The sequence below is a fragment of the Oncorhynchus masou genome, chromosome 16, assembly GCF_036934945.1.
Source record: "Oncorhynchus masou masou isolate Uvic2021 chromosome 16, UVic_Omas_1.1, whole genome shotgun sequence".
Taxonomy (NCBI): Eukaryota; Metazoa; Chordata; class Actinopteri; order Salmoniformes; family Salmonidae; genus Oncorhynchus; species Oncorhynchus masou.
The window spans coordinates 14,605,452-14,629,052 of record NC_088227.1 but is presented as its reverse complement, the minus strand read 5'-3'; the positions used below and the strand labels follow the sequence as shown (position 1 = coordinate 14,629,052).

The 23,601-nt window shown below is 43.5% G+C and overlaps 2 protein-coding genes and 1 long non-coding RNA gene across 6 annotated transcripts in view; 1 reads left to right on the top strand and 2 right to left on the bottom strand.

Annotated features, from left to right (window-relative positions):
- Nucleotides 1-300: 300 nt before the first annotated feature.
- Nucleotides 301-6,219, bottom strand: traf3ip2a (TRAF3 interacting protein 2a). The gene is made up of 10 exons (XM_064990816.1): nt 5,938-6,219; nt 5,574-5,590; nt 4,889-5,410; nt 3,460-3,607; nt 3,007-3,212; nt 2,669-2,757; nt 2,505-2,573; nt 1,673-1,777; nt 1,294-1,368; nt 301-1,163 (listed from the first exon to the last, which is right to left on the bottom strand). Exons 2-10 carry the CDS (start codon nt 5,587-5,589, stop codon nt 1,017-1,019), a joined length of 1,377 nt encoding a protein of 458 aa, XP_064846888.1. The 5' UTR covers nt 5,590; nt 5,938-6,219; the 3' UTR covers nt 301-1,016.
- Nucleotides 6,220-8,153: 1,934 nt separating this feature from the next.
- LOC135557513 (uncharacterized) lies at nt 8,154-10,078 on the top strand. Its single transcript, XR_010458217.1, has 3 exons — nt 8,154-8,242; nt 8,344-8,486; nt 9,657-10,078. It is a non-coding gene; the product is annotated as an uncharacterized LOC135557513 (long non-coding RNA).
- Nucleotides 10,079-10,169: 91 nt separating this feature from the next.
- Nucleotides 10,170-23,601, bottom strand: part of LOC135557511 (tyrosine-protein kinase Fyn-like) — a 67,758-nt gene continuing 54,326 nt past the window's right edge. For 2 of the 4 annotated variants that reach the window (XM_064990812.1, XM_064990813.1), the window contains 8 exons: nt 22,628-22,731; nt 22,221-22,370; nt 16,699-16,863; nt 14,501-14,680; nt 13,827-13,903; nt 13,455-13,608; nt 13,036-13,167; nt 10,170-12,075 (listed from right to left, as the gene is read on the bottom strand). In XM_064990812.1, the coding sequence (XP_064846884.1) occupies nt 11,867-12,075; nt 13,036-13,167; nt 13,455-13,608; nt 13,827-13,903; nt 14,501-14,680; nt 16,699-16,863; nt 22,221-22,370; nt 22,628-22,731 (1,171 nt within the window). In that variant the 3' untranslated portion in view covers nt 10,170-11,866. Of the gene's footprint in view, nt 12,076-13,035; nt 13,168-13,454; nt 13,609-13,826; nt 13,904-14,500; nt 14,681-16,245; nt 16,402-16,698; nt 16,864-22,220; nt 22,371-22,627; nt 22,732-23,601 lie in introns of all 4 variants that reach the window. The other 2 variants (XM_064990815.1, XM_064990814.1) reach the window with 2 other exon arrangements.

Here is a 23,601-nt window from a genome sequence, read left to right as displayed (position 1 = left end):
GTTAATCAATCACTCACCTCACTGATAAGATGACAGGCTCAGTTTCACACACCAAGCCACCTGCAGGAGAGTATCTCATCTCCCCCTTCCCCAAACCCTGTGGTTGCTTTGGGTTGGCCAGATAAGGCTTTGTATAGTGTGGTGCAAGTATTGGAACAATCATACAAGCAACTGATTTATGGGTGCAGGAAACTAAGCTCTCATGGTTAATGAATGCATTAGGCTGATAGTGATATTTACAACTGGCTGTTTTTTGAGAATAGCAGACATATGTCTCATAACACAGAGAAATACAGTACCAACCATTTTAATACTTTATTGTTATTTACAGTGGAGTATTATTGCCATTATTGACAGAAAATAGTTTTGTTTGGCTAATCAAGGGATGATGTAACCACCACAGATAAAATACAAGTGAAAAGAGCAGGTTAGGTGTGAACCCCAGCCCCTCCCTCTGTTGCAGAAGATTGATGTTTTAGTGACAGATTCTTCCTGTGGCCCCTCTGTGGATCTTAAATCATGGATGAATAGGGGGCCCCTAAAAACACCTTTACATCCTGTTCTATTTATCTGCTATAACCCAAAGAAGTGTGAGACCTTTAAATTGCTCATTGTTTAGTGCTATTCTGGGTAATACAGTAGTAACTACGTAGTATAGGCTACGATATAAAAAAAAGTGTGGCATGTAAATTCAACAACCTCACAGTCAACAGGCAATTATTACTTTCCATTAAAATATATATTCAGATCACATAATATTAGGAAAACAGTCACCATACAATGTCAGGCGTAACTATTAACTCCTAACATGTCAAGCAAGCACATTTTTAGGACTTGAAACGTGAAAAAGTAAATACTGCCACCTTGTGGTTATTTGAGAATTGTGCTAAATTACACGCCTCCGCCCACACACAATTTCAGTTGCGCACAAAAAAAGGCAATCATCATTTGCCATATAAACATCCAAGTCAATTACTTCCCTGAGAAACAACGTGTCTATTGCAGTTTAGCAGTTCTCAGAGGGGCCGAATAGAGAGGGTCATCTCTTTCCCCAGAGAGGGGGCGATGTAGCGTTCCTCTCTTAGCAAACGGAGAACCAAGTCTTGGGTATCCTGGGGCCAGCGGTAGATCCTAGTACTCTGGAGCCAAGCGGGGACATGTCTCTGGAGGACAAGACAGGAATGGGATAGGTAACATTACACCACGGCGTGAGTGACTCATGAGGATATAACAGGATATCACAACACTATAGAATCCTATCTCTATGGAGATAACATCTCACTATCCACTCACCTTGGTAGCAGTGGGAAATAATACGGGCACCAGTCGGAAATTAAGGCAGTGCTGTTGGATGAACTCATTCTGGATCTAAAATGGGAAAATGTTGCTCAAAGATAAACGCCTGGTGCTTTTATGAATTGTCTTCATTGCATATCAAATGAATACTGTACATAAACTATACATGGCTGTGGTACAGTATATGTTTCCCTTTGTATTACACAGCAGTGTTTTATACCTATGCTACATCATGACAAGGAGGGGCTGTGGCCAAGGCCCAGAACCTTTTTGTCTCACTGTCCTAATCTTGATACTCCATAATAATAATATATAAAGACAGTAGCTACCCACATTCATTTGATATATTCTTACACGTGCATGTATAAGGGCCTACCTGAGTGTGAATGTACTTGGTGTGGAGACCATGCTCATCCTCCCCGTATCCCTCCACGTCTGCCTTGTACTTAGGACTGATGGCCACGATGATCAGCACTGACTTCTGCAACGCAGCATCTCATAGTCAGTTCAGTTTTTTGATAAGACTTCGTTTTAAAGGGATACTTCAGGATTTTGTCAATGAGGCCAATGAAGGAAGTTCGAGGTAGTTGCTCGAGCCAATGCTAACTAGCGTCAGCGCTCGTTCCGCTAACGCCAGTTAGCATTGGCTCGAGAAACTACCTCGAACTTATTTCATACTTGGACACAGAGACATATAAATGGTATCCACAAGTTTATCTGACTCTGGGGAAGTACTTCGCGATTGTGGCAATATCTCTTTCAGGGTCTGTAATAAACTATTCATCGGGCATTTATAAAGTGGGTGTTCACCATGTATTAATCATTACTCCCACATTTATAAACCATTCGCTAATCATTAGTAACATGTTTTTTTTTTTGCAGCCCCTAATCTAAAGTGAGCACTAATTATGCTTTCTAAATACGTTGAGTGACCAGTGTAATTTCTCACAAAAAGATGGGCAAGCCATTGGTAGACATTCCAGCAGTACCTGGTAAAAGAATAAGCACACAACACAGGATATTTATGGGATATATATATAGAGATTTGTGAAGAATTAATTTATTTACATTTACAAATGTGGGAGTAATGATTCATAAATGGTTTATTACTGACCCTTAAAATAAAGTGTTACCCATTTGCTTCTGTATAGTTTCATCATTAAATAGTTAAATTTTATGCTCTAAAAATGCTGACCACTTAGACATACATCCTTTAAATAGTTGTCCATCCACTTGTTGATGTCCATTCTTCTGACTGCATTATCAAAAATGTCAATCTGCCAGAGAGAGGAATTATGTATGAAAAATTGTGTTTAAAATATTGGGACATTTCTGAATAAAAGACCATGGAAAATACAGTTTGCAAACTTACAGCTGGTTTAAAGCCCTGATCTATCAGAAACTTCACGAAGGTAAACATCTCACTGGCTGTGTCCACAGAATACGTAATAAAAACATTCCCTGCAATCAAACAGACAAGCATGGCATCCACATGAATGTTAATTGCACTCAAACAACTATTTGCATTTTAGTGGATGTTAGACTTGGTTTTAAGTCTTAATATTGAGCTCTTACAAGCCAAGGCCATAAGGTGACACAATTATTCTGATTCACAGAAAATCCACTGTTTAACTTTTAACTGTTTAACTTTAATATAATTTGGGGGAGGATAAAGTTTTTGCTGAGGGATGGAGAATGATATGCACTTACTGCACTCCTCAGGTAAACTGATGGTCTTCCTCTGTTCCTGTGTAGCTGTTCCTCCCCCACCTGGTTGGCCGGGGGTCACTGGGTAAGAGGGCACCACACTGACCTCAGACATCACCTCTCTGGGAGGGGCCACACACTGAGGAAGATTCCGACTGGGGGCTTTTAGAGCTCCTTGTCCATATAGTCTGTTTTGAGCCGTGGGAGTCCTAGAGAGGGAAACGGTATAGAAGATTTGGGTGTCTGCTCCAAACACTCATAAAACAGGAATTATATGTATATTGTAATGCCCACCAGCAGACATTAGTGCTAAAACTGGATCCCCACCAAACATTTCCTATTAAACTGTAAACAAAGCAGCACTAGGAACTTGCGAAATCCAATTGGTTTTGATATTTCGAGGCTAATGATATAATCTGATGTTAGACCAGTAGGTTATAGGGATATTTAGTGTACCAGGATGGCGGGTCTTGCTGAAGCTCCCGCTGAGGTTCCGTAGGGTGAAGATGGTTATAATGATGACGATTATAGAGGGGACAGGTTTGATTTACGGGTTTCTGACATGTGTACAGTCTCGGACACCTGCCGTGCACTTGATCAGGGCCTGTAGAGGGACGTGAGAAGACATGCTCTTAACATCCTGTCTTGGATGGGCTCCCAATTAAAATCATCCCTATCTGAAGTATAGAATGTGGATCACCCAGGCTATATTTCAGACAGCAATATAAACAACAACCTAAACAAAAGCATCACCTACTTCCCAGAAAATGTTATATAGCTTGGTCTTTCCACAAAAAAATAGTGCCTTTTGGATGGGGTAACTCTAAAAAAATAAAAAAAAGTTTTATTTCACCTCATTTTTATTTGCTGTCATAAAGAGCTCATAATGTTCCCCTTCGTAAAAACATGCTTTCCCATTTCAAGAATTCAAATGAAGAAAGGTGCTAATTAAAGTAACAGGGTTGACTGTGACAATTTTATCTTATATCAGCCATAACTCCCATTGTGACAGAAGGAATGGAAGCATGTTGTTTTCAACAGGCAATAGAGTGCGAGCTAAAAAAAAAAAGATTTATATACAATAAACGTTAAAACATTTATAGCCGATCTATATATGGGTAACAGGGGTTGTCGTGTTATGCTTGACACTCATAGTTTTTATCCACAAAAACACCAATGGCCGAAAAGAGTAGAACCGGCTCATCTGCCTTCACACCGATTTGACTATTAGATGTTCAATGTTCAATGTTCAACAAGAAATAGTTTCAACATATTAAAATGAGAGTTCATTTCCCATAACAGGGTTGACCTTAAAACGAGGGAGAAATCACATGAACTAAATAATAATCTTCAGAAATGACTTTATCAAAGCAACAAAATAACCAGAGCTTTACAATGATGGTGACAACATGGCAAACGTTTGGGGTTAAGTGGGTTCAAATCTTCCTACAAGTCAGAAAATGTCAGACTTTTCAAAATTCAGATTTTTGGCATTTCGGCAAGTCTATATTCAAATAAAAAAAATCTGATATTTAAAAATGTCCATGTGGTTTATATTGAAGGGCAGTTCAATAAATATAACATGCGTTGACATTTTTTTGGCACTTTAGCAAATCTCTATTCATATTATTTATAAAAATGTCCATGTGGTTTAAAATGCTTTAAAATTCAATAATAGTACATAATTTCCACTTAAAATATCAAAGGGTCATGTCATTCTGACTCATCTGTCTCCACCGGAATATTTTTGTGACGACGGGAATCTGACGACAAAAGGCACTCTATTCGCGGAATGACCCAGCTCCAGTATCATTTGGATGAATTTATCTTAATCTTTTCTATTTAATTATATGAATACAGTTGTCATATACAGCACGTTACTTACATCGAGGAGGCGTGTGTGGTGTGTATCTCGGAGGGACACAGTGGATGTTATTTAAGTCAGACCTGAGAGAAAGAGGGGACTCCAAGTGTTCTGCCCCTTCAAGGTTACAGTCCTGAGGTAGAGGCCAGCTGGGAGGACCAGGGAAGCCCTCTGCTCCCCGCCGGAGAATCCCAGAGAAAGAGAAATCCTCAGTCCACTGAGCCCTCTCTCTGTAGGATTGTAACTTGAGGTCGACAGGGTCAGGGGTGTGTGGGAACAAGTCTTTCTGATGCAGGGAGGGGGTTCTGAACTGGGGTCGAAGGTTAACCAGAGAGTCTTCCGTAGAGGTTCTCCAGGAGTCCTTGGGGTATTCCACCTGGCCTACGTCGTTGACGGTCACCTCAGGGGCAAACCAGGCCTCTTCCTTTGGCCTCTTTCTGTGTTCTGAGCACTGCCCACAGTCCAAGGGCAATGCTAGGTTCAGCGTTGATGATGTCATTGACTCATCTGTCTCCACCGGAATACTTCTGTGACGACGGGAATCTGACAACAACAACAACAACAGACAATGTTATTCAGCTTAAGCCATTTAGGAGAAGTAAAGAAGGGGGAAAAATTAAGTGATATGTAAGAGTGAGTTTAGCGTAAGGTTAACTTTCCTTTTCGATAGGTGTGGTAGTGTGTGCTGTATTTGACAATGGCGTACCTGTGAAAGAGTCCATTCTTCTCTCGGGACGAGGGATAGATTTGTTTGTAAAAGGAAACAGAAACAAATGTGGTTTAACAGGAATGAAAGCTGAGCTCTGTGGATAGCAGAATGACATGACATTCCTGGCAACACTTTTTTAGAAAAACTGCATTCACAGGTGAAACAAACTCTTTTACGGGTAAAAAAAAAGAAAGAAAAGAAAGCTATGATATGTAGCAGATCGACGGAAAGCCCTTATGACTACAGAACTGTCCTTTGGCTATACAGAGTCACTATAATACATAGCGAAAACCAGTCAGACCAAACATTACGTATATTCCAAGGACGTGAACTTTGTCCTCCAGTCAAGCAACGAACTTACCTGCAATGTGTCTGTGAAGGAATAATGCAAAAACAAGTCAATTACTAAATTCTCCAGACTTCAAGCAATGAAAACAAGTTAAAACATACAGCACAGGTGCCATTTACAGTCAAGTTGAACAGTTAAACCTGACCCCGGCTCCTATCTGTGTCAGAGCCGTGTAGTCCACCCTCTATATGCAAATCTGCCCTGGAGCGAATAGGAAACATTCCCACAATTTTTGTCTAGAGGAAGAGATCAGTGCTGGCAAAGCAAGGGAGTCCCCCTTTGCCATTTATGCAAATAATGTGGGGCATGCAGTTCACGTCCACCAATCAGGTTGTTGTGAAAACAGAGCAGGAATTCTGCAACCAGTCAGGGCGAACCTTGTCATTTAAAGTGGATTGAGTTGTCATAGTAAAAGCACACTTACAAACATGAGGGCACTTGATTCACGGAAAGTGTGCAGCCCATTAAAGTGAACACGCTTTTAACATTCATGAGCTGCTTTTGCTAAGAAAAGACAACAACAACAAAAAAACACAGTACGACCCTACAAACTCTTACAAAATATAGAAAAAAGCTCAAGTTATATAACTCTAAAGTTATCCAGCGAAGAAAACAAGAAAATAAGTATTTCAAAAAACAAAAATCATATTCACAAGTAAACAGAGAGTTTTATTTGAGAACGGCCTTAGCATCTGGTAGAGAGGCTTTAGTTGGAGTCCAGTCGTGGCAGTCACAGTCCAGTCTCTCTCTTGCCGTCACTCCTGTCGAACCAATCGTGGTTGTACTTGGTGTGCAGGATGCAGTAGGCCACGAAGAGCGGCAGACTGAGCACCACAAAGGTCAAAGACACCGTGCCCAGCAGGAAGATGGTCCTCCGCACCACACCCTTGGTGCTCCACCCCTGCATGACCCGCCACTCCTCCTTGGTGAGCCACCTGCTGGCACTGATCAGGTGCTGACCAATCACTGAGTTGAAGATGATGACCAGGGTGATGGGGATATCACCGGAGAGGATCGTAGTAACTCACACCAGGACGGTAGACTAGATATGGTCCATGAAGTGACACCGGGGACGAGTCACATTCTTCCCCTCTATGGTAAAATTCTTCAGCGTCATCACCTTGATCCAGCCAATGGGCACGGAGGCCAGGTGGGAGACCAGGAAGATAGCCCCACGCAGGTCAGCCTGGTAATCTTGATACCAGGTAGGAGGTGTCCAACGATGGCCCAGGCGGCTCAGGTAGATGATGGCCGTGTCAGACATCCCACAGTTACCGAAGCAGATCATGTAGAACGTGAAGAGATTTGTGGAGGAAGAAGAAATTAAAAGCAGTGGCATCCTGTTTGGAGTAGTGACATTTCCTTTGAAATGTATCTATGAAATGTATTCACGTTCTGAAACATCTCACAGACACATATAGATTTAGGAAACAGCACAAAAAATATAGGATATACACACACCTGGGATCCCCAGAATGCACAGCAAAGGGTAGTAGACCTTCTGAACAGTGATTAAGTCACTGGCCCCTTCCATGTTTCAGTCCTAATCCTCAGTACCAGGCAATAGTAGAGATGGTAATCCTTGCAATAAACCCATCAGGGTAGCTGGATGGGAGGACATTATTGATACAGAGATAAGCACAGTGTAATAAACATAAACAATGTATGGATAAGAACCAAGAAGGGTTACATCACAGATTAATAAGCGCACTATATTTATTTATTTTTTAAAACATTGTTTTTTACTGGGCCTTTATGGATATATTGTGATTGGAGCTGGTTGTTTATCGACAGGATGTTGTTAAGGTTACATTTCAATGAGGAAGGGGAACACCGTTGAAACAGGTTTGTCAGACATCTTGATCACGCTTGAAAATTGTGACACGGGTGCATCGTATGTCTGATGATGACTACTAACACAATAACAGACAAAGGCTATGTGACTACCTGAAACATGCGCATGTGAAGTCTCTATAGAATAGGATAGCATGGGATAACAGTGTCACCCTTGTGTACATATGACCTTGAAAGGCTTATGTACTGTAAGGGTCGAAATGACTGTGTGGTAATGTATTGACACGGACATAATGTCACGAATCCCGTTTCCTGAGTCAGTTTTTTGCCTGTGTTCTGTCCTGGAGTGTTTTTTCCGGCGTCCTGGAACGCACCCTGTCTGGTTGCCGGGCAAGGTAGCCAGTTGAGAGTTCTGATTACCCGCACCTGTATCCCATCAGCACACCTGGTCCTGATCATCGTCTTTCCTCTTCATAAGCCCGGACCTGACATCCATTCCCTGCCGGATCGTTAGCCATGAACAGTATGTTGTGCCATAGTATCAGCCTCAAGTCGGATAGAATTGGTTTTGTTGTTTTTACGTATTGCTTGCCTTAAACTTACCTCCGTTTGTTCTGTCTTCAGTTACTCACCCGGATCATTTACCCCATTCCCGCCTGGTCGTCGGAGGATTACGCTACCCCATTGGATCCACCTATTTACTCCCATCAACTCACCACCGCTGCCCGCTACGCCACCTGGATATATCTACCCATTCACATTCACTTGTAAATAAATACTCACCTTCTTCCTACTCTCCTCGTCCTGGTCTGCTTCTGGGTTCGATTTTGAAAAGACGTGACACATAAAGATGAATTTGTGCTGTTATCTTGATCATATATCTGTGGTTTCAATAATTGTTTTCTTGGAACTAGGAAACATACAATTTCACCAGTGCTGTGTCAATATAGCACCAACATCACTTTCTTTTTTATATCTAGATGCCCATTTAGCAAAGTCCAATAAATGTTTAATTATTCCTTTGCTGTTTAATTTTTAAACAAATAGTTTATATATTTTAGATTATTCAAATAGCCACCTTTTGCCTTGACAGCTTTGCACACTCTTGGCATTCTCTCAACCAGCTTCACCTGGAATGCTTTTCCAATAGTCTTGGAGTTCCCACATATGCTGAACACTTGTTGGCTGCTTTTCTTTCACTCTGTGGTTCGACTCATCCCAAACCATCTCAATTTAGTTAAGGTTGGGGGATTGTGGAGGCCAGGTCATCTGATGCATCACTCTCCTTCTTGGTAAAATATCCTTTACACAGACTGGAGGTGTTTTGAATGCTGTGGTGGCAATGCTGGTTAAGTGTGCCTTGAATCCTAAATAAATCACAGACAGTGTCACCAACGCACCCCCACACCATATCTCCTCCTCCATGCTTTACGTTGGGAAATAAACATGCAGAGATCATCCACTCACCCACAACACACCTCACCACGACACAGCGGTTGGTGTTGGCACAAGCAAGGCTCTTCTTCTCATTGGTGTCCTTTAGTACTGGTTTCTTTGCAGCAATTCGACCATGAAGGTCTGATTCACAGTCTGGGTTTACATTGATCTGTGAGAGCGAGGCCATGGAAATCAACATATCTCATATGTTTAAATAAGACTCTTGTAATATCCTTCTAACAATATTGATTGACATATTGTTATTGTGATGTATCCAAGGAGATTAATTACAAGTCAAACAACAAGTTACCATGATTCCTCAATGAAGTCACCAATCTTGGCAGCTGCTGGCTGATAGGGCTCAGTACACTTCGACAGTGTGATTTTCCATCACACAGTGATGAAAAGACTCCCTCTTGTGGTCTTCACAGAAAATACAATTTAAGATGACTGTTGAACGCACAAAGTTAACATAACACTTTTTTTCCCTTCTATTACAGAGCTTGTGCAGTGACTCTCACCTGATAACAAATGCCCTGCAGCTTATCAGCCAACATGTGACTGCCATTGCCGAGGTGTCCCTTTGCAAACTTTACCAATGGAGTTGGTGATGTGCTAGACGAGTTGTGAGGTGATTGTATGAGCTGCTGGCTGGCTGGCTGGCTGGGGGTGTGTGTGTGTGTGTGTGTGTGTCGGTTTGACCGTAGAGTTCCCCTGTAACTAGCTGGCACCGGTGCCTCATCCCAGCTGCAGGCCTACCCTGTATTCATGTAGCAGTCATTTAGCACCTCCTTAGGTGCCTGCTGGCCCTCCCCTCAACATACAGCTAAGGTGCTGGAGAGACTCCTGTCCAATGATGTCAAAGGCGTGTCTTCTTTAAATCTCTTCTGTTTCACCCTGGAGCAGTGTGGTCACGAAGGCAGAGATGGACAGGCCTGTTGGATTATGTCTAGACACACACAGCAACAGATGCAGCAATTCCATAGCATGAAATAATATATAAAATAAGTGGAAAGAGTGTAAAATGTTTATTGTTCTTCTTGAATTTCAAATGCCAAACCACTGAATTAACAAAACAGAAAATGTTAACAAATGGAAAAATAGAAGAATGAACACTAGGAAGGCTACTGACACTTTTAAAACTGTTAAGCTGTGAAACCGACGAGGGGGCTCAATCTTAAACAGATCCTTATTAGCACTTAAACTATCGTAAGATGAGAACAAATACTACATTTAGATTAAACAAGGTCAAACTTTACAGCTGGCCGCTTCACCAGTGTCTTTGCAACGTTCCCCCTGAAGATACAATTACACCCCATTCCTCAAAGATCTCTCCATGAAGGTTAAATAAAACAGACTCTGAAACAGAACACGCAAGACTTCAGATATCCACATCAGTTTAAACATGAAAAGATAAAGTCATCCAAAGGAAGTGGTCCAGAAATGAGCTGAGGAAGGATCCTACTGGTGGTGCTGTGCTGCATAGACAGGCAGACAGGCAGACAGACAGACAGATCGACAGTGTGGGACATGAGTTTGAGGAGCAGGTGGATGGGGGCATGTCACTGTTCACAGAGGGAGGAAGAGATGTTACCCACTAAGACTTCCCAGTACATGGCTTCACGGCACGGAGGAAACAAGGACCACCAGATGGATGCCTTGGAATGGCTGCTAAAATGGAACACGTATACAGGTTAAAATAAGACCATTAAAAGTAGAGATGAACATCTTTCTCTTCTTAAATAAGCATCATGTCCTTCCAGTATACACTAAATAATACCTGGAAAGACCAATCTTTTCCCCCGTTATTTATTTGTCTTAAAACCTGGTAAGCGAGAAGAGATATGTTCAAAAGTATAATGCGCACACATTTGGCTGTAATTACAAAATGTAACATACATTATTTGTAAAATAACTTTGTTACGGCATTAGCCTAACATCTATTACTTTGAGGAGGACAAAACTATTTTACAAGGATGAACAAAATAAAAGCAAAATCATATCAAACTAAATTCATGAGGTGCAAAAGAAATCTCTACAGAGTATTTTGTCATGCTTGCCTCAAGTCCCTGTAAAACAGATGACTTTGCCCCAAACATTATTTATACACTGAGGCAATACACTCAGGACTGGTTTTCTTATTTATTTTTATACATGAGCAAAACCCGCAAAAATGAAATAAATAATTTATGGAGGTGTTCATTAAATTGCCCCCAAAATAATAATAAAAAAAATATTAGCTTTGACAGACATGTCCTGGATTAGAAGTGACAAGATATCATTGTCTCATGGTGTACTTTTGAAATTATCATCTTCATTGCCCATTTTCTTTATCACCACCACCATCGTCATCATCATCATGGAGAAAATCAGTCAAAATGCCATAACAGAAGCCAACAAACCACCAAAACATAAACCAAAAGTTAGGCAGACAAGCTGTTCATATTTACATTGAATACAGGCATTTCATTACATCATAGCTCGCCCAACCAACCACCCACAAACCTCCCTCCCTCTCTCCTAACTGGTATCTCTGGTATCCAGTCGGTTGAGTCTGTCTCGGGGTTTGCCACAGAGAGTGTTTGAGAGTGTTGGGAGCTGGAGGAGAGTTGAGACAAGATGCTCTGTTGAGCTGAGGAAGATGCACGGGTCCCTGGTGTGGCTCCAGAGAGCCACGGTTCAGTCCAGTCCCCAGCCCAGAGCCCAGCGTTTAGAGGTTGTCCCCTGGCTGGTACTGCGGCTCCGTGGCCGTGAAGTAGTCCTCCAGGAAGGCCTGCAGGTACTCGAAGGTGGGCCTCTCCTCGGCGTCCTTCTTCCAGCACTGCACCATGAGCTCGTGGAGGGAGATGGGGCAGTCCTGGGGACAGGGCATCCTGTAGCCTCGCTCCACCTGCTCCAGCACCTCCCGGTTGTTCATCCCTACACACAGACACACACAAACACACAGACAGACAGACAGACAGACAGACAGAGACAGAGACACAGACAGAGACACAGACAGACGGACAGAGATAAGGAAAGAAAAAGTCTCTTCAAGTAATCGATAAGTCGGTTCAATGAAAGAGATCTGTTTAGACTTTACCTCCACTGAATGACCTTAATGACACAGACATTGAGCGTTCAACCTCGTACTAGAGATGCTGATCTTGAGGCAACATTTAGACCTGGGAAAAGCTTTCTCGTAACACAGGGGTCAAACGCTTTACAACCTGGGAGCGTTGGAGTGGCTTGCCATCTATTTTTCACTAGCTACGAGATGTGGCCTCGGCAGCAACAAGAACAGTTCGGAGGGAGGGCGTCAGAAAGCTGCTAAGACATCTTCCAGGATGATGCTATTATCCCCTAAGTTCCAGCTCAGCCCCCATAGCGTGCAAACCCTCCCCTCACTTCCCCTCCCTCCCTCTTTATGCACACCAGCCCAGCCCAGTGCAGCGTGGCCCATCTGGACAAACATGTGTTCCCCATCCCCCCTCCCTCTCTCAGAGAGGCTGATCTCAGTCAACTCCCTGCCCAAGACCAGCCCTCTCACATGGACCAGCAGCGGCCGAGAGGCAGGCCCTGGATTACGGTTATAAATCTCAGATTGTATCAGGAAAACAAAGTCACTCAGCCGTGTTTAAAGACCCCTTCTTCTCTTTTAACGCTCAGTAAACAGCGGGAGCTGCCTGCCACTTGTTATATAAGCTCTTGTTATGGTGTATAATTGCATCATAGTCCTCTACCTATTTGCAATACAAGTGAGGACTCAACTCAGAATGTGGACATTACATCACAAGGGTTGCGTCCAACAAAGTCCCCAGGACCCTAGTGTTCTAGAAACTAAACAGGATGCCACTGGAGACGTGACCATTGAACCTCTGGTTATTTGACCCTCCTCACCTGGGTAGGGTACACGTCCCTTGGTGACCAGCTCTGTGAGCAGGATGCCAAACGACCACACGTCTGACTTGATGGTGAACTTTCCATACAGCGCAGCCTCCGGGGCTGTCCACTTAATCGGGAACTTAGCACCTGGGAGAGAACAGAGGGGGAGATATGAATAAATGACAGAATGTAAGTTAGTTATGGTATTCTTTCTCTCTAGAGCTGGGAGTGCCTCTCAGTGTCTCTGTTCCAGTCTGTAGTACAGTGGAATAGGCAGACAGTGAGCACATGTTTGGATCTGAAATGGGAGCCATTGACATCCTGTCAGGGTGTGATGATGCGCACATTATGGCCAGTGTTGGAAGAACTCCCTTCATGACCTAAGGCAATCATTAGTGTGTGTCTGTGTTTCGTTATTGTGTGTGTGACCTCACCTTGCCTTGCTGTGTACTCGTTGTCCTCAATCAGCCTGGCCAGTCCGAAGTCGGCGATCTTACACACCAGGTTGTCCCCGACCAGGATGTTAGCCGAGCGCAGGTCTCTGTGGATGTAGTTCATCCTCTCGATATACGCCATGCCTGCTGCCACCTGGAACACACACGCACGCACGCACACACACGCACACACGCGCACGCGGTAAAAGCACTGCGTTTGACTTAGTTCCATAGAGAATGCTGCACACGGAGACACACCACGGTCTTGAAGTGTCAGTGCTGCTGAGTTGTCTTGTTTGTGAAGTCACTCACGAGTTCCGTTATAGAAACACCGAGCAGAATGAGTGACATTTTTTTTAATCAGGGCTTTACCTGGGCTGCCATGTCAACCAGATTGGGCAGTTTCAGTCCTCGTCCCTCCCCATCCTTCAGGAAATCCAGGAGGCTTCCTAAACAACAGGAGATTTCTGTTGTCAGGACATGCATTTGAAATAGCAGATCTTTATTAAAACATCAGTTGACAGCAGTCTGACCAACATGTGGGATTCCTTCCCAGCCTGCCAACGAAACAACGATCACATCAAAGTTTCCATCCCAGCCTTTTCTATACTTAATTCACGGATCTGAAGCGCTTTCTTGTGGTGCTCGTAAAATGTCAGCTTCTTGGCCGACTCCGTCATAGTTAAATATAGGCTCTCATTATTGTCGTAATGAATGAAAACAATATTCCAGAGGAATAACAACTACCGGGCCGGCGACAAGGCAGACGGTTACACAGTCGATCTAGCTGGACCTACAACGTGTCACCGAAGGTGGTGGTTCACCACGTCGCCAATGTTGGACTGAGTGCGCCGGTTCGGTTTTCCTCCATGGCATCGTCGCAGAGTACGTGGACAAAGGTATTGCGTGTGGGTCTGTGTGTGTCTTTCACAGCATAAACTGTGTGTTGGTGGCAATGTGTGTTACACCATGTATAGCGTGTGTGTGTGTGTCTGACTATGTGTACATGCGTCCACTCGTGTGTGTGTGTGTGAGAGTGACAATACCTTTGCCCATGTACTCAGTGACGATGTAAATGGGTTCCTCAGACACCACAGCGTAGAGCTGCACCAGCTTGTCATGCCGGAGCTTCTTCATGATCTGGGCTTCTTCCAGGAAGGACTCGGGAGACATGGTGCCCGGCTTCAGCGTCTTCACCGCCACCTTGGTGGTGCCGTTCCACGTTCCTGTTACCCACCAAGGACAAAGAATTAGTACAGCTGTCACATCTCACAACTCCCGGGGGCCGGTTTCCTAGACACGGTTTAAGCCTAGCGTTGGACTAAGAAGTTATTCAAATGGAGATGATCCGTGAAGAGAGCTTTTCAGTCCAAGACTAGACTTAATCTGGAAAACTGTCCAATTATGTCTACGGCACATCACGTCACAAAGCAAGACGTGACCCCACTTTGTTGTGAATGTAATTAGGCATTGCTGTTGCACAATCTAGTATGTTCATATCTAAAAACATTCTTGCTTTGGCATACCAACAACAAACACAGCACACAACCCAGAAATGGACATTGAAGTCTGCTTGCCTTTAAAGGTTGTGCTGAGGGACGCATCGATGTGCACAACATTTCTAGCGACCCTTCATTTCAAATGGCTTTCAAAAGCCGCGAGAGAAAGATCTGGTGAGGTTTTAAACCCCACAATATACCAACACGGAGAAGGATAACCCCATTGTAAGATGATTAACAAAAGCAACAGCCTCATAAGTAAAAACACCTCTGTGGAGCTGTGCCTGTTATTGCACTGGCCATGCCAATGTTCTTATCTACAGTACTTTACATACACCCAATATTGAACCATTGAAAATCGTGGTCGATTCTTCATACAAGGTCATTTAGCTTATTCTGTGGCCCAGTCGCAAATTGCAGGATATTCCCTATATAGTGCAGCAGTTTAGACCAGGGCCCATAGGGCTCTGTTCAAAAGGTATTGCACCATATACAGTAAGGAATATGATGCCATTTGGGATGTGTTCTGTGTCAGTAAATAATGCAGAAATATCAGCTCTGACCTAAAGGCAAGACAGACCTCCAGTCATTCGGCGACATTTGGAATTCACATGCGTTTCTACTGTGGCGAGTTTCATTTAAGAGCGCACTCAGAAATCCTTGAGAGCAGTGTTGATTAGTGACACAGCTATGGCTGCTGGGCCTCGTCGGCCATTTTGGGGCCTGGCGCTATGCCGTTACTGTGCTAAGGTCACCCACTGGGTTCTGAGGTAATGGTATCCCAGGGGGGCTGGGTGTCACTAGCAGCAGGGTTTGGGGCTAGCAGCTGGGACTAGCCCCAACTTAAGCTCCAAACCCCTAAACAGCCTGTTGAAATGTTACAACAGGACAGGACACACCCCCGATCTCTGGATTTAAATGTAGTCCATGTAGCCAGTTCAACACAGGATACATTAAAAATAATAGTGAGATTGTATGCTTAAAAGTCAACCTAGGATTATTGATTTAAGCCTGAAGCCTCAACTGAAGCATGATAGAAATAATATTTGCAAAAATCTAAGGGTATCCTGGGAAAGAAATGATAACGTACATGTTACTAACCATTATAATACAGAACAGAACTACCTGCACAAAAGTTTCCTTTTGTGTTTTCCTGACTGGACTGAAGTCCTCAGGTGATTCAATAAAACCCCTTTACATTTAGAAATAAATACATGTAAGTTATCCAATTTCCCTCCCGGACACCCCTCAATAGAAATGAAAAGAACAGAATGGAACTATTTTGTTCTTACCACACCACACCTCAGCAAAACATCCCGCCCCCAGCTTTACTTCGAACTCAAGTGAGTCTCTGGCGATTTCCCAGGAATCGTGAGTCAGGCCCATAGTATCAGGGGTGCAGTTCACACACACACCCGTTAAATTAAAGCACAAACCATCCGCACTCTCTACAGGGGAAGGAACAGGGAAGTCAAGGCACACAGGGTTAACTACCAGGGAGAGGAACATGCAAAGAGGCAGATGGAAGGCGGCCATATTGAACTGAGAGAGCGGAGCTTGTAGACATCTCATTTAACAGTGAAGACACAAATGTTGTTTTTTTGGTCTCCGCCAAATCTCTCAAAGAGAGAGGTTGTGAGTAGCCTGTCAATCTGTTCTCGGTCTGATATCTCTGCTTGCTCAGTCAGGGGCCCCCTTCCACGCAGCCTGCGGTCAGACGTTTACGGAGGCGACTCTGCCCGTACCCATCCAGACCTCCCCAAACTGCCCATTCCCCAGACGCTTGATGAGCTGCAGTGACTCCCGCGGGATCTCCCACACGTCTTTGGTTTTGACGGACAGGTCGGTGAGGCGGGGCATCCCTTTGTGGCAGGGCACCACCAAGCGACAGCACAGCCCCGCGGCCCGCTCTGCACACAGGCACAAGGAGTGCGCACGCACACGCGCACACACACACACGCATACAGAGACACAGGGTGAGATCGAGAAGGAAGGGGATTGAAAGAAAGCAGTTAGCAAACCACTGTGAAGAGAGAGAGGAGGGAGAGAGAGAGAGAAGCTGCAGTAGACAGTAAGTTAAAGGGAACTGCCATAGCAGAACAGTTCCAGGTGCATCCAGCAGCCAGTCAATGTGTCCCACTAGATGTCCCAGACGGTGTCTGTCCCCAGGCCATAAGGTCAAGAATCAATCTGTCTAATGCCTTCTTAGCTACTGTTCATCAAATCACACTGAGTGTTGTTCCAACCTCCATCCTCCCCCCTACAGTACTGCACTAGGGTTCTGTCAGCTCCGTTGATGACACACGTAACGGGATGTTTTTAGCATCTGCACTACATTTCTTTGAATGTAAGGAATTCATTAAGGAATTCAAAAATAAATTGAAGGGTCAATATTGCTCAGGTTGCAGCCTGTTTTGAGGTTGCTCTTAGTCAAAGCAAGAACCCACTGCGCACAGGCGTTCCACATCTACTTTTGATTTGGTTGAGTTGCCAACTAACGTTAATTCAACATGAAATCAACAAACATCTCACCATGTCATTGGATATAGGTTAAAAGTCCGGTGAAACAAAGATGAAATAGCATTATGTTTTCCACGTTGATTCATTATTTTTTATTTTTTTTTGGGGGGTGGGGGTTGAAATGACGTGGAACAACGTGATTAGCAACAACTTGACCACAACAGCCTGCTATAGATGGCCACGTTAATAGTTCCACTTTGGCTAAAGGCACGTGTGACTCCCAATGCTTTACAATAACGACTGTAATTGTTTAGAGACGTGGCTTGTCAATCACTCCAGATGCACTGCACAACGTATTTACAACTAGGACGTTTTAATGTTCATACATACTGTGTAGTGAAGGAGGGCACTGTCATCTAGATTTGAGTCAGGGACAACAGAAGCCATTGTGGCTGGCAGCTGTGTCCATTACTGTGTGTGAGGACGACAACACGTCCTCTCATCCCTGACATGAAAATTTGCGTTTCTCCTTTCCGCAGTGGAAGGAGCTGTGGTTTGTCCACCGCCGATTCAAAAGTGAGGCGTGTGAATGCTGCTTTTGCCTACTTCCATTCCACTTTGAGTCCCCTGACATTAAGCGTGGGCCCCTATGCCAGGGGCCCCGGGCCCCTCCAGGAGATAAGGACCAGGCTGTTTGCTTAGGGCAGTAAAGGGGAGATAAAGGCTCTCCATCAGAAGGGTTGTGTTCTGACTGCACGCCAGCCATTAAAGCCCATTGGTACCTGCTGCTGTGGCCAGGTATCAATACTGGTATCATGAAACATGTCGCTACGGCAAATGGGAGAGGCGTTGGACACACTGTATGCACACAATAGGTGTCACAACTGTTATTAGCCCTCGTTGGCTATTAAAAATAAGTGGTATTTCCAAGGAAAAGATTTCATTATTTTTTTAAAAGATAGTTTGGGCTGGTGTTGTTTTTGACAACCGTATGTGATTGCTGTGTGACTGCTGTGGAAAGGTGCGTCGATAATCCGAGAAATTGAATCTTGATTCAAAAACCCAAGTGAGAGATTGTGAGAAAGCAAAAGGGTAATGCCACGAAATGAGTCCTTTTGATATTTTAATTAGACATTTTGCACCAATATTGGATTTTATAAGCGTGTTATATTAAAATTAAGTGCCCTTTAAAGCAGCAATCAGCAGTTGAAACAATAACAAAGTGTCCTCCCAGGCCCTGTTTCAGTAAAAAGATGAGGGATTGGGGCTGGAGAAATGTTACCACTTCCAAATTCATAGACGGAGCTATGGATCCAAGGACTCACCATCCATGATATTAAAATGAGCCAAATTAGCCAAATTAGCCATGTTTTGAGGCTATTTTGTGTGTGTTTACATTAACATTGTTTACAAACATTGAAGTAAAAAAAGCTTGTATTTTGGGTTGTGTGTGTTTACAAGTGATATTCTTCAAGAATCAATGGGTACATCTCATTCATTTATTAGTACAAAAATGTATGTAGCAACTTCAGATTCTATAAATATGGGCTTGCTAAAATGCCAAAATTCACAATTTTTGGCATGTCCCTTCTCTGAGGATTTTAACCCACTTAAGCCCAACATTTCTCATCATCATTGTAAAGCCCTAGTTATTTTGTTGCTTTGGAAAAAGTCATTTCTGCAGATTGTTTATTTCATGTGATCAGCGATTCATTTTAATGTAAAAACAAACAAACAACGTGTCCCTCATTTTAAGGTCAACTGTCAACGTGAACTGAACTCACATTTTTATTAACGGTGAAAATATTCCTTAAAAGCTTTTTGAAAAGAAACATTGAACATCTAATAGTCAAATCATAGAATAAAATCAGGTGAGCTGGTCCTACCCTATTTGATGTTTTGTGGTGGAAAACTGAGTGTGTTGAGCATATCAAGTCAACCCTGTTACCCGTAGATAGACAGGCTAGAAATGTTTTAACAATTAAACTTTTTTTTGTGAAGCCTGCATTCAATTGCCCCTCCCTATTGCACACAACAAGCTTCCATTCCCCCTGTCACAAGGGGATTCATGGCTGTTTTACTCGTCAACCCTGTTACGGTCAACCCTGTTACTTTATTTGGCACTTAAAAGGGATCTACTATAGTAATAGTCGTTTTTATTGAACCTCTTGAGATAGGAAAACGTGCTAAAATTACAATAATCTTTTTAACCAACTTATTTTGGACTCATTTTGTGGAACGACCCAAAAGGCAACAGAAGAAGCACAAGCCCTGGAGGAAAACCACAGCAGTCAAGGTCATTTGAAGAGGTGTGTTTGAACTTCACATATGTTCTCTGGAGTGGTGATAAGGGTGGGGGGGGGGGGGAATGGACAGTTAATGCACAGTGACACAAACATACACACAAAATCCATACAGTTCATTTCCAATGGACTCAGTGCAGACATGTCAACGTGCTAACTGGAGCACGTGGAGGGAAAATATCACCCTTCTCATGGGGAAAGACAGACAGGGGAGAGAGACAGACACACACAGAGGGAGAGTGATCCAGAAAGAGAGAGGGAAAGACAGACAGGGGAGAGTGATCCATAAAGAGAGAGGGAAAGAGAGAGCGTAGAGAGAGAGAGAAAGAGTGGCGGAGGAAAAGAGAGCGATATACTATATATATATATATATATATATATATATAGAGAGAGAGAGAGAGAGAGAGAGAGAGAGAGAGAGAGAGAGAGAGAGAGAGAGAGAGAGATAAAGGCGGAGGAAGAGAGAGAGCGATATACTATATATATATATATAGAGAGAGACAGACAGAGAGAGACAGAGACAGAGAGAGAGAGAGAGAGAGAGCAGTCTCATCTGACACCAACACATGCTCATGAATGCAGCCTGTCGTCATCACAAAGTGACGTTCAACTTTCCTCGTGGTCTGTACAACTGGGACACTCAATAGCATGGTGATGGTACAGTACAGACCACCGTTGTTGGGCTCATTACTCTCTACATGGTGAGATAATAAGACCGCTATCTCATATTAAGACAAACAGTAGACGACATCATCCTATCAGGGTCCCCTTTTCAAACCACCATAGGTGGCGCCGGTGTCAATCTAAAATGTACTCCTCTCAACATTGGTTGAATAGTTGATTTCAAACCATGCCACTTCATCCCTCTTTGAATCACTTTTGCTGTTGCATTCTCAACAGTTTTCGAAAAGTTTGAAAGTACTTCGCTCAGTATTTGACGTTTGTGTTTATGGACCACATTACACCAGGCGTCACTTCAATTTCACTCTATTCCCTTCTCAAATGTTAAGTGTCAGCATCACTTTCTATTTCTGCCGTTGAAGAGGCCTCCCCAGTGGAAATCACATTATACTGATTGTGTCAGCAGAATACAATTCTGGATTCATCCAAGGAATTGGACGCCAGGCCCGAGGAAAAGCCTCTTGTATCTATTTGTTTTGAAATGATGTCTCCACTATAACACCAACATCACTACAGCTATTAAAAAGAAAGGGGGATCAAGGCACTCTTCATATAATTTATTAAAAATGCCTTTATTTGTATGGCGTATTCAAAGTAAACAAAGATGAAAAACTCTAGACGCGTTTCAGCTGCATGGCCTTCTGTCTACAAAAACCTACCATTGTCTACCTCAGTAACTTCTGTCTACAAAAACCTACCTTCATGTACCTTAGTAACTTCTGTCTACAAAAACCTACCATTGTGTACCTAAGTAACTTCTGTCTACAAAAACCTACCATTGTGTACCTTAGTTCTGTCTACAAAAACCTACCATCGTGTACCTTAGTAACTTCTGTCTACAAAAACCTACCATTGTTGACCTTAGTAACTTCTGTCTACAAAAACCTACCATTGTGTACCTTAATAACTTCTAACAGCCAAAACCTACCATTGTGTACCGTAGTAACTTCTGTCTACAAAAACCTACCATTGTGTACCTTAGTAACTTCTGTCTACAAAAACCTACCATCGTGTACCTTAGTAACTTCTGTCTACAAAAACCTACCATTGTGTACCTTATTAACTTCTGTCTACAAAACCCTACCATTGTGTACCTTAATAACTTCTGTCTACAAAAACCTACCATTATGTACCTTAATAACTTCTGTCTACAAAAACCTACCATTGTGTACCTTAGTAACTTCTGTCTACAAAAACCTACCATTGTGTACCTTTGTAACTTCTGTCTACAAAAACCTACCATCGTGTACCTTAGTAACTTCTGTCTACAAAAACCTACCATTGTGTACCTTAGTAACTTCTGTCTACAAAAACCTACCATTGTGACCTTAGTAACTTCTGTCTATAAAAACCTACCATTGTGTACCTTAGTAACTTCTGTCTACAAAAACCTTCTTTGAACTGTACCTTACTTTAACTCCCGGCCGACATACTGTATATTCTCCTCATCGGCATACACTTCGTCACTTATGAAGGTCTTATAAACATTGTAATGGTGTATGAATGGTAGGTGTAATAAATGATATGCATACTTTTGCATCTGCCTCAGTTTTAGGATGTTTTCAATGTGCAGCACAGGGGTTTGCTGGCCCTTCAACTGGGGAGAGTGAGTTCGTGGTAACGGCTGGAGCGGAATCAGTGGAATGGGATCACGTTCCCAAGGGTCTGACACCATTCCATTCGCTCCGTTCCGGCCATTACTATGAGCCGCTGGTGTGCAACAATACCTATTTTCCATAATGAACATGGCAATAGCGGTGTATGAACGGTGGGTGTTGCAATGTTCTATTGACGGTGTGACTCGGGCCACTTCTGACTCTTACCTGAGTAGTGCTGTACCAGCTGCTGTAGGGTCTCAAACTGAGCCCTGGTGGTGATGTAGTAACCGCCGCTGTCCAGCTTACGGATCTTATAATGCTTCACGTGGTCCCCCTTCACGTCGTCCCAGTCGCGTATGGACAGGGAGAAGGCACCTACCGAACACAGTTGTGGAGGGGAGTGAGTCACTGGGAAAACCGTCACTTACCTCATGCATTAATAATAGCTGTGGCCATAGCGAACGGTTGATAGTATTACCAGATGCCGAAGTAGCCCACCGGGAAAATATTCTGACGTCATTTCAACCAGTTTTACCCACTGGACAGTTTTTCTAGAACAGTAGGCCGCTCCTCAATTTGGGAAACATCATGCATTCTATTACAGTGCCGTCCCGACAGTCTCTTGAGGTTACCTTTAGTGGTTTCACTCTCCCTGATGAGATACGTGCCGCGGGGATTGCCAGTGAACAGAAGTTGCCTCTCTGCATCCTTCCGGCCCAGTTTCCCAAAGTACCAGCTACAGAGAGAGGGTTTAACACAGGGACAGGTCAATAATGAGTGAGGGAAGCCACTGGATCGATTCGAGGCGGAAAAGCCGTCTTTGAAGTTGAAATGATGATCTGACATACAGAGAGAGCTGAGAGACACAGGTCACAAGGCCAGTTGAAATTCTCACTATAAACCCTGTCAATAAAATCACCCTTCGGGCCGTGGTTTCTCAGACTAGAGGCTGAACAATGGCTAGCTGCATGTTGAGAGTGAACGGGGGATTTAATACCCTGCATGAAATGCCCCCCCTTGTCTTACAGTAATAAGCCAGTGTTGGTAAATTGAGCCACACCCAACCCTGGCTGTGCTTAAATCCAGCATACTGTAGTGAGCTTAATGAGAGTTTGCCTTGTGGTGCACCATTTGACTAATTACATCATTATTCCTCAGAGAGTCGAGGACGAGGAGGGAGGTGTGGGGGTGTGTGTGTGTGTGTGTGGGGGGGGGGCTATAGCACCGTCAGACATTCAGGTTCATTCACACATGACACAGACAAAGCTCTTTTACATTCTCTGTGACATTTCAAATAATCGGAACACACACAGCATTTAACGCAATTCTCCTGTCTTTTATAGTGTCTAGTAATGAGCTGGGGAATAGTCGCTTTAATGAGCTGGGGAAAGTGCCAGCTCTGCAGAGGCATACACATCCCAGTATGATTACATTTCTGCTCAGAGCCTTGTGTTGACTGTTAACTCCAGATGCTGAGAGAAAGAGAGGATGTCTATGCTTGTCTTAACTTCGGACATCTTCCTCTCTCCCTGTTGTCTCAGACAGCGAAGAGAATGAAAAGAGGAGAGAGAACCCGCGCTTGACTTGGGCGGGAGCCCCCCGGAGC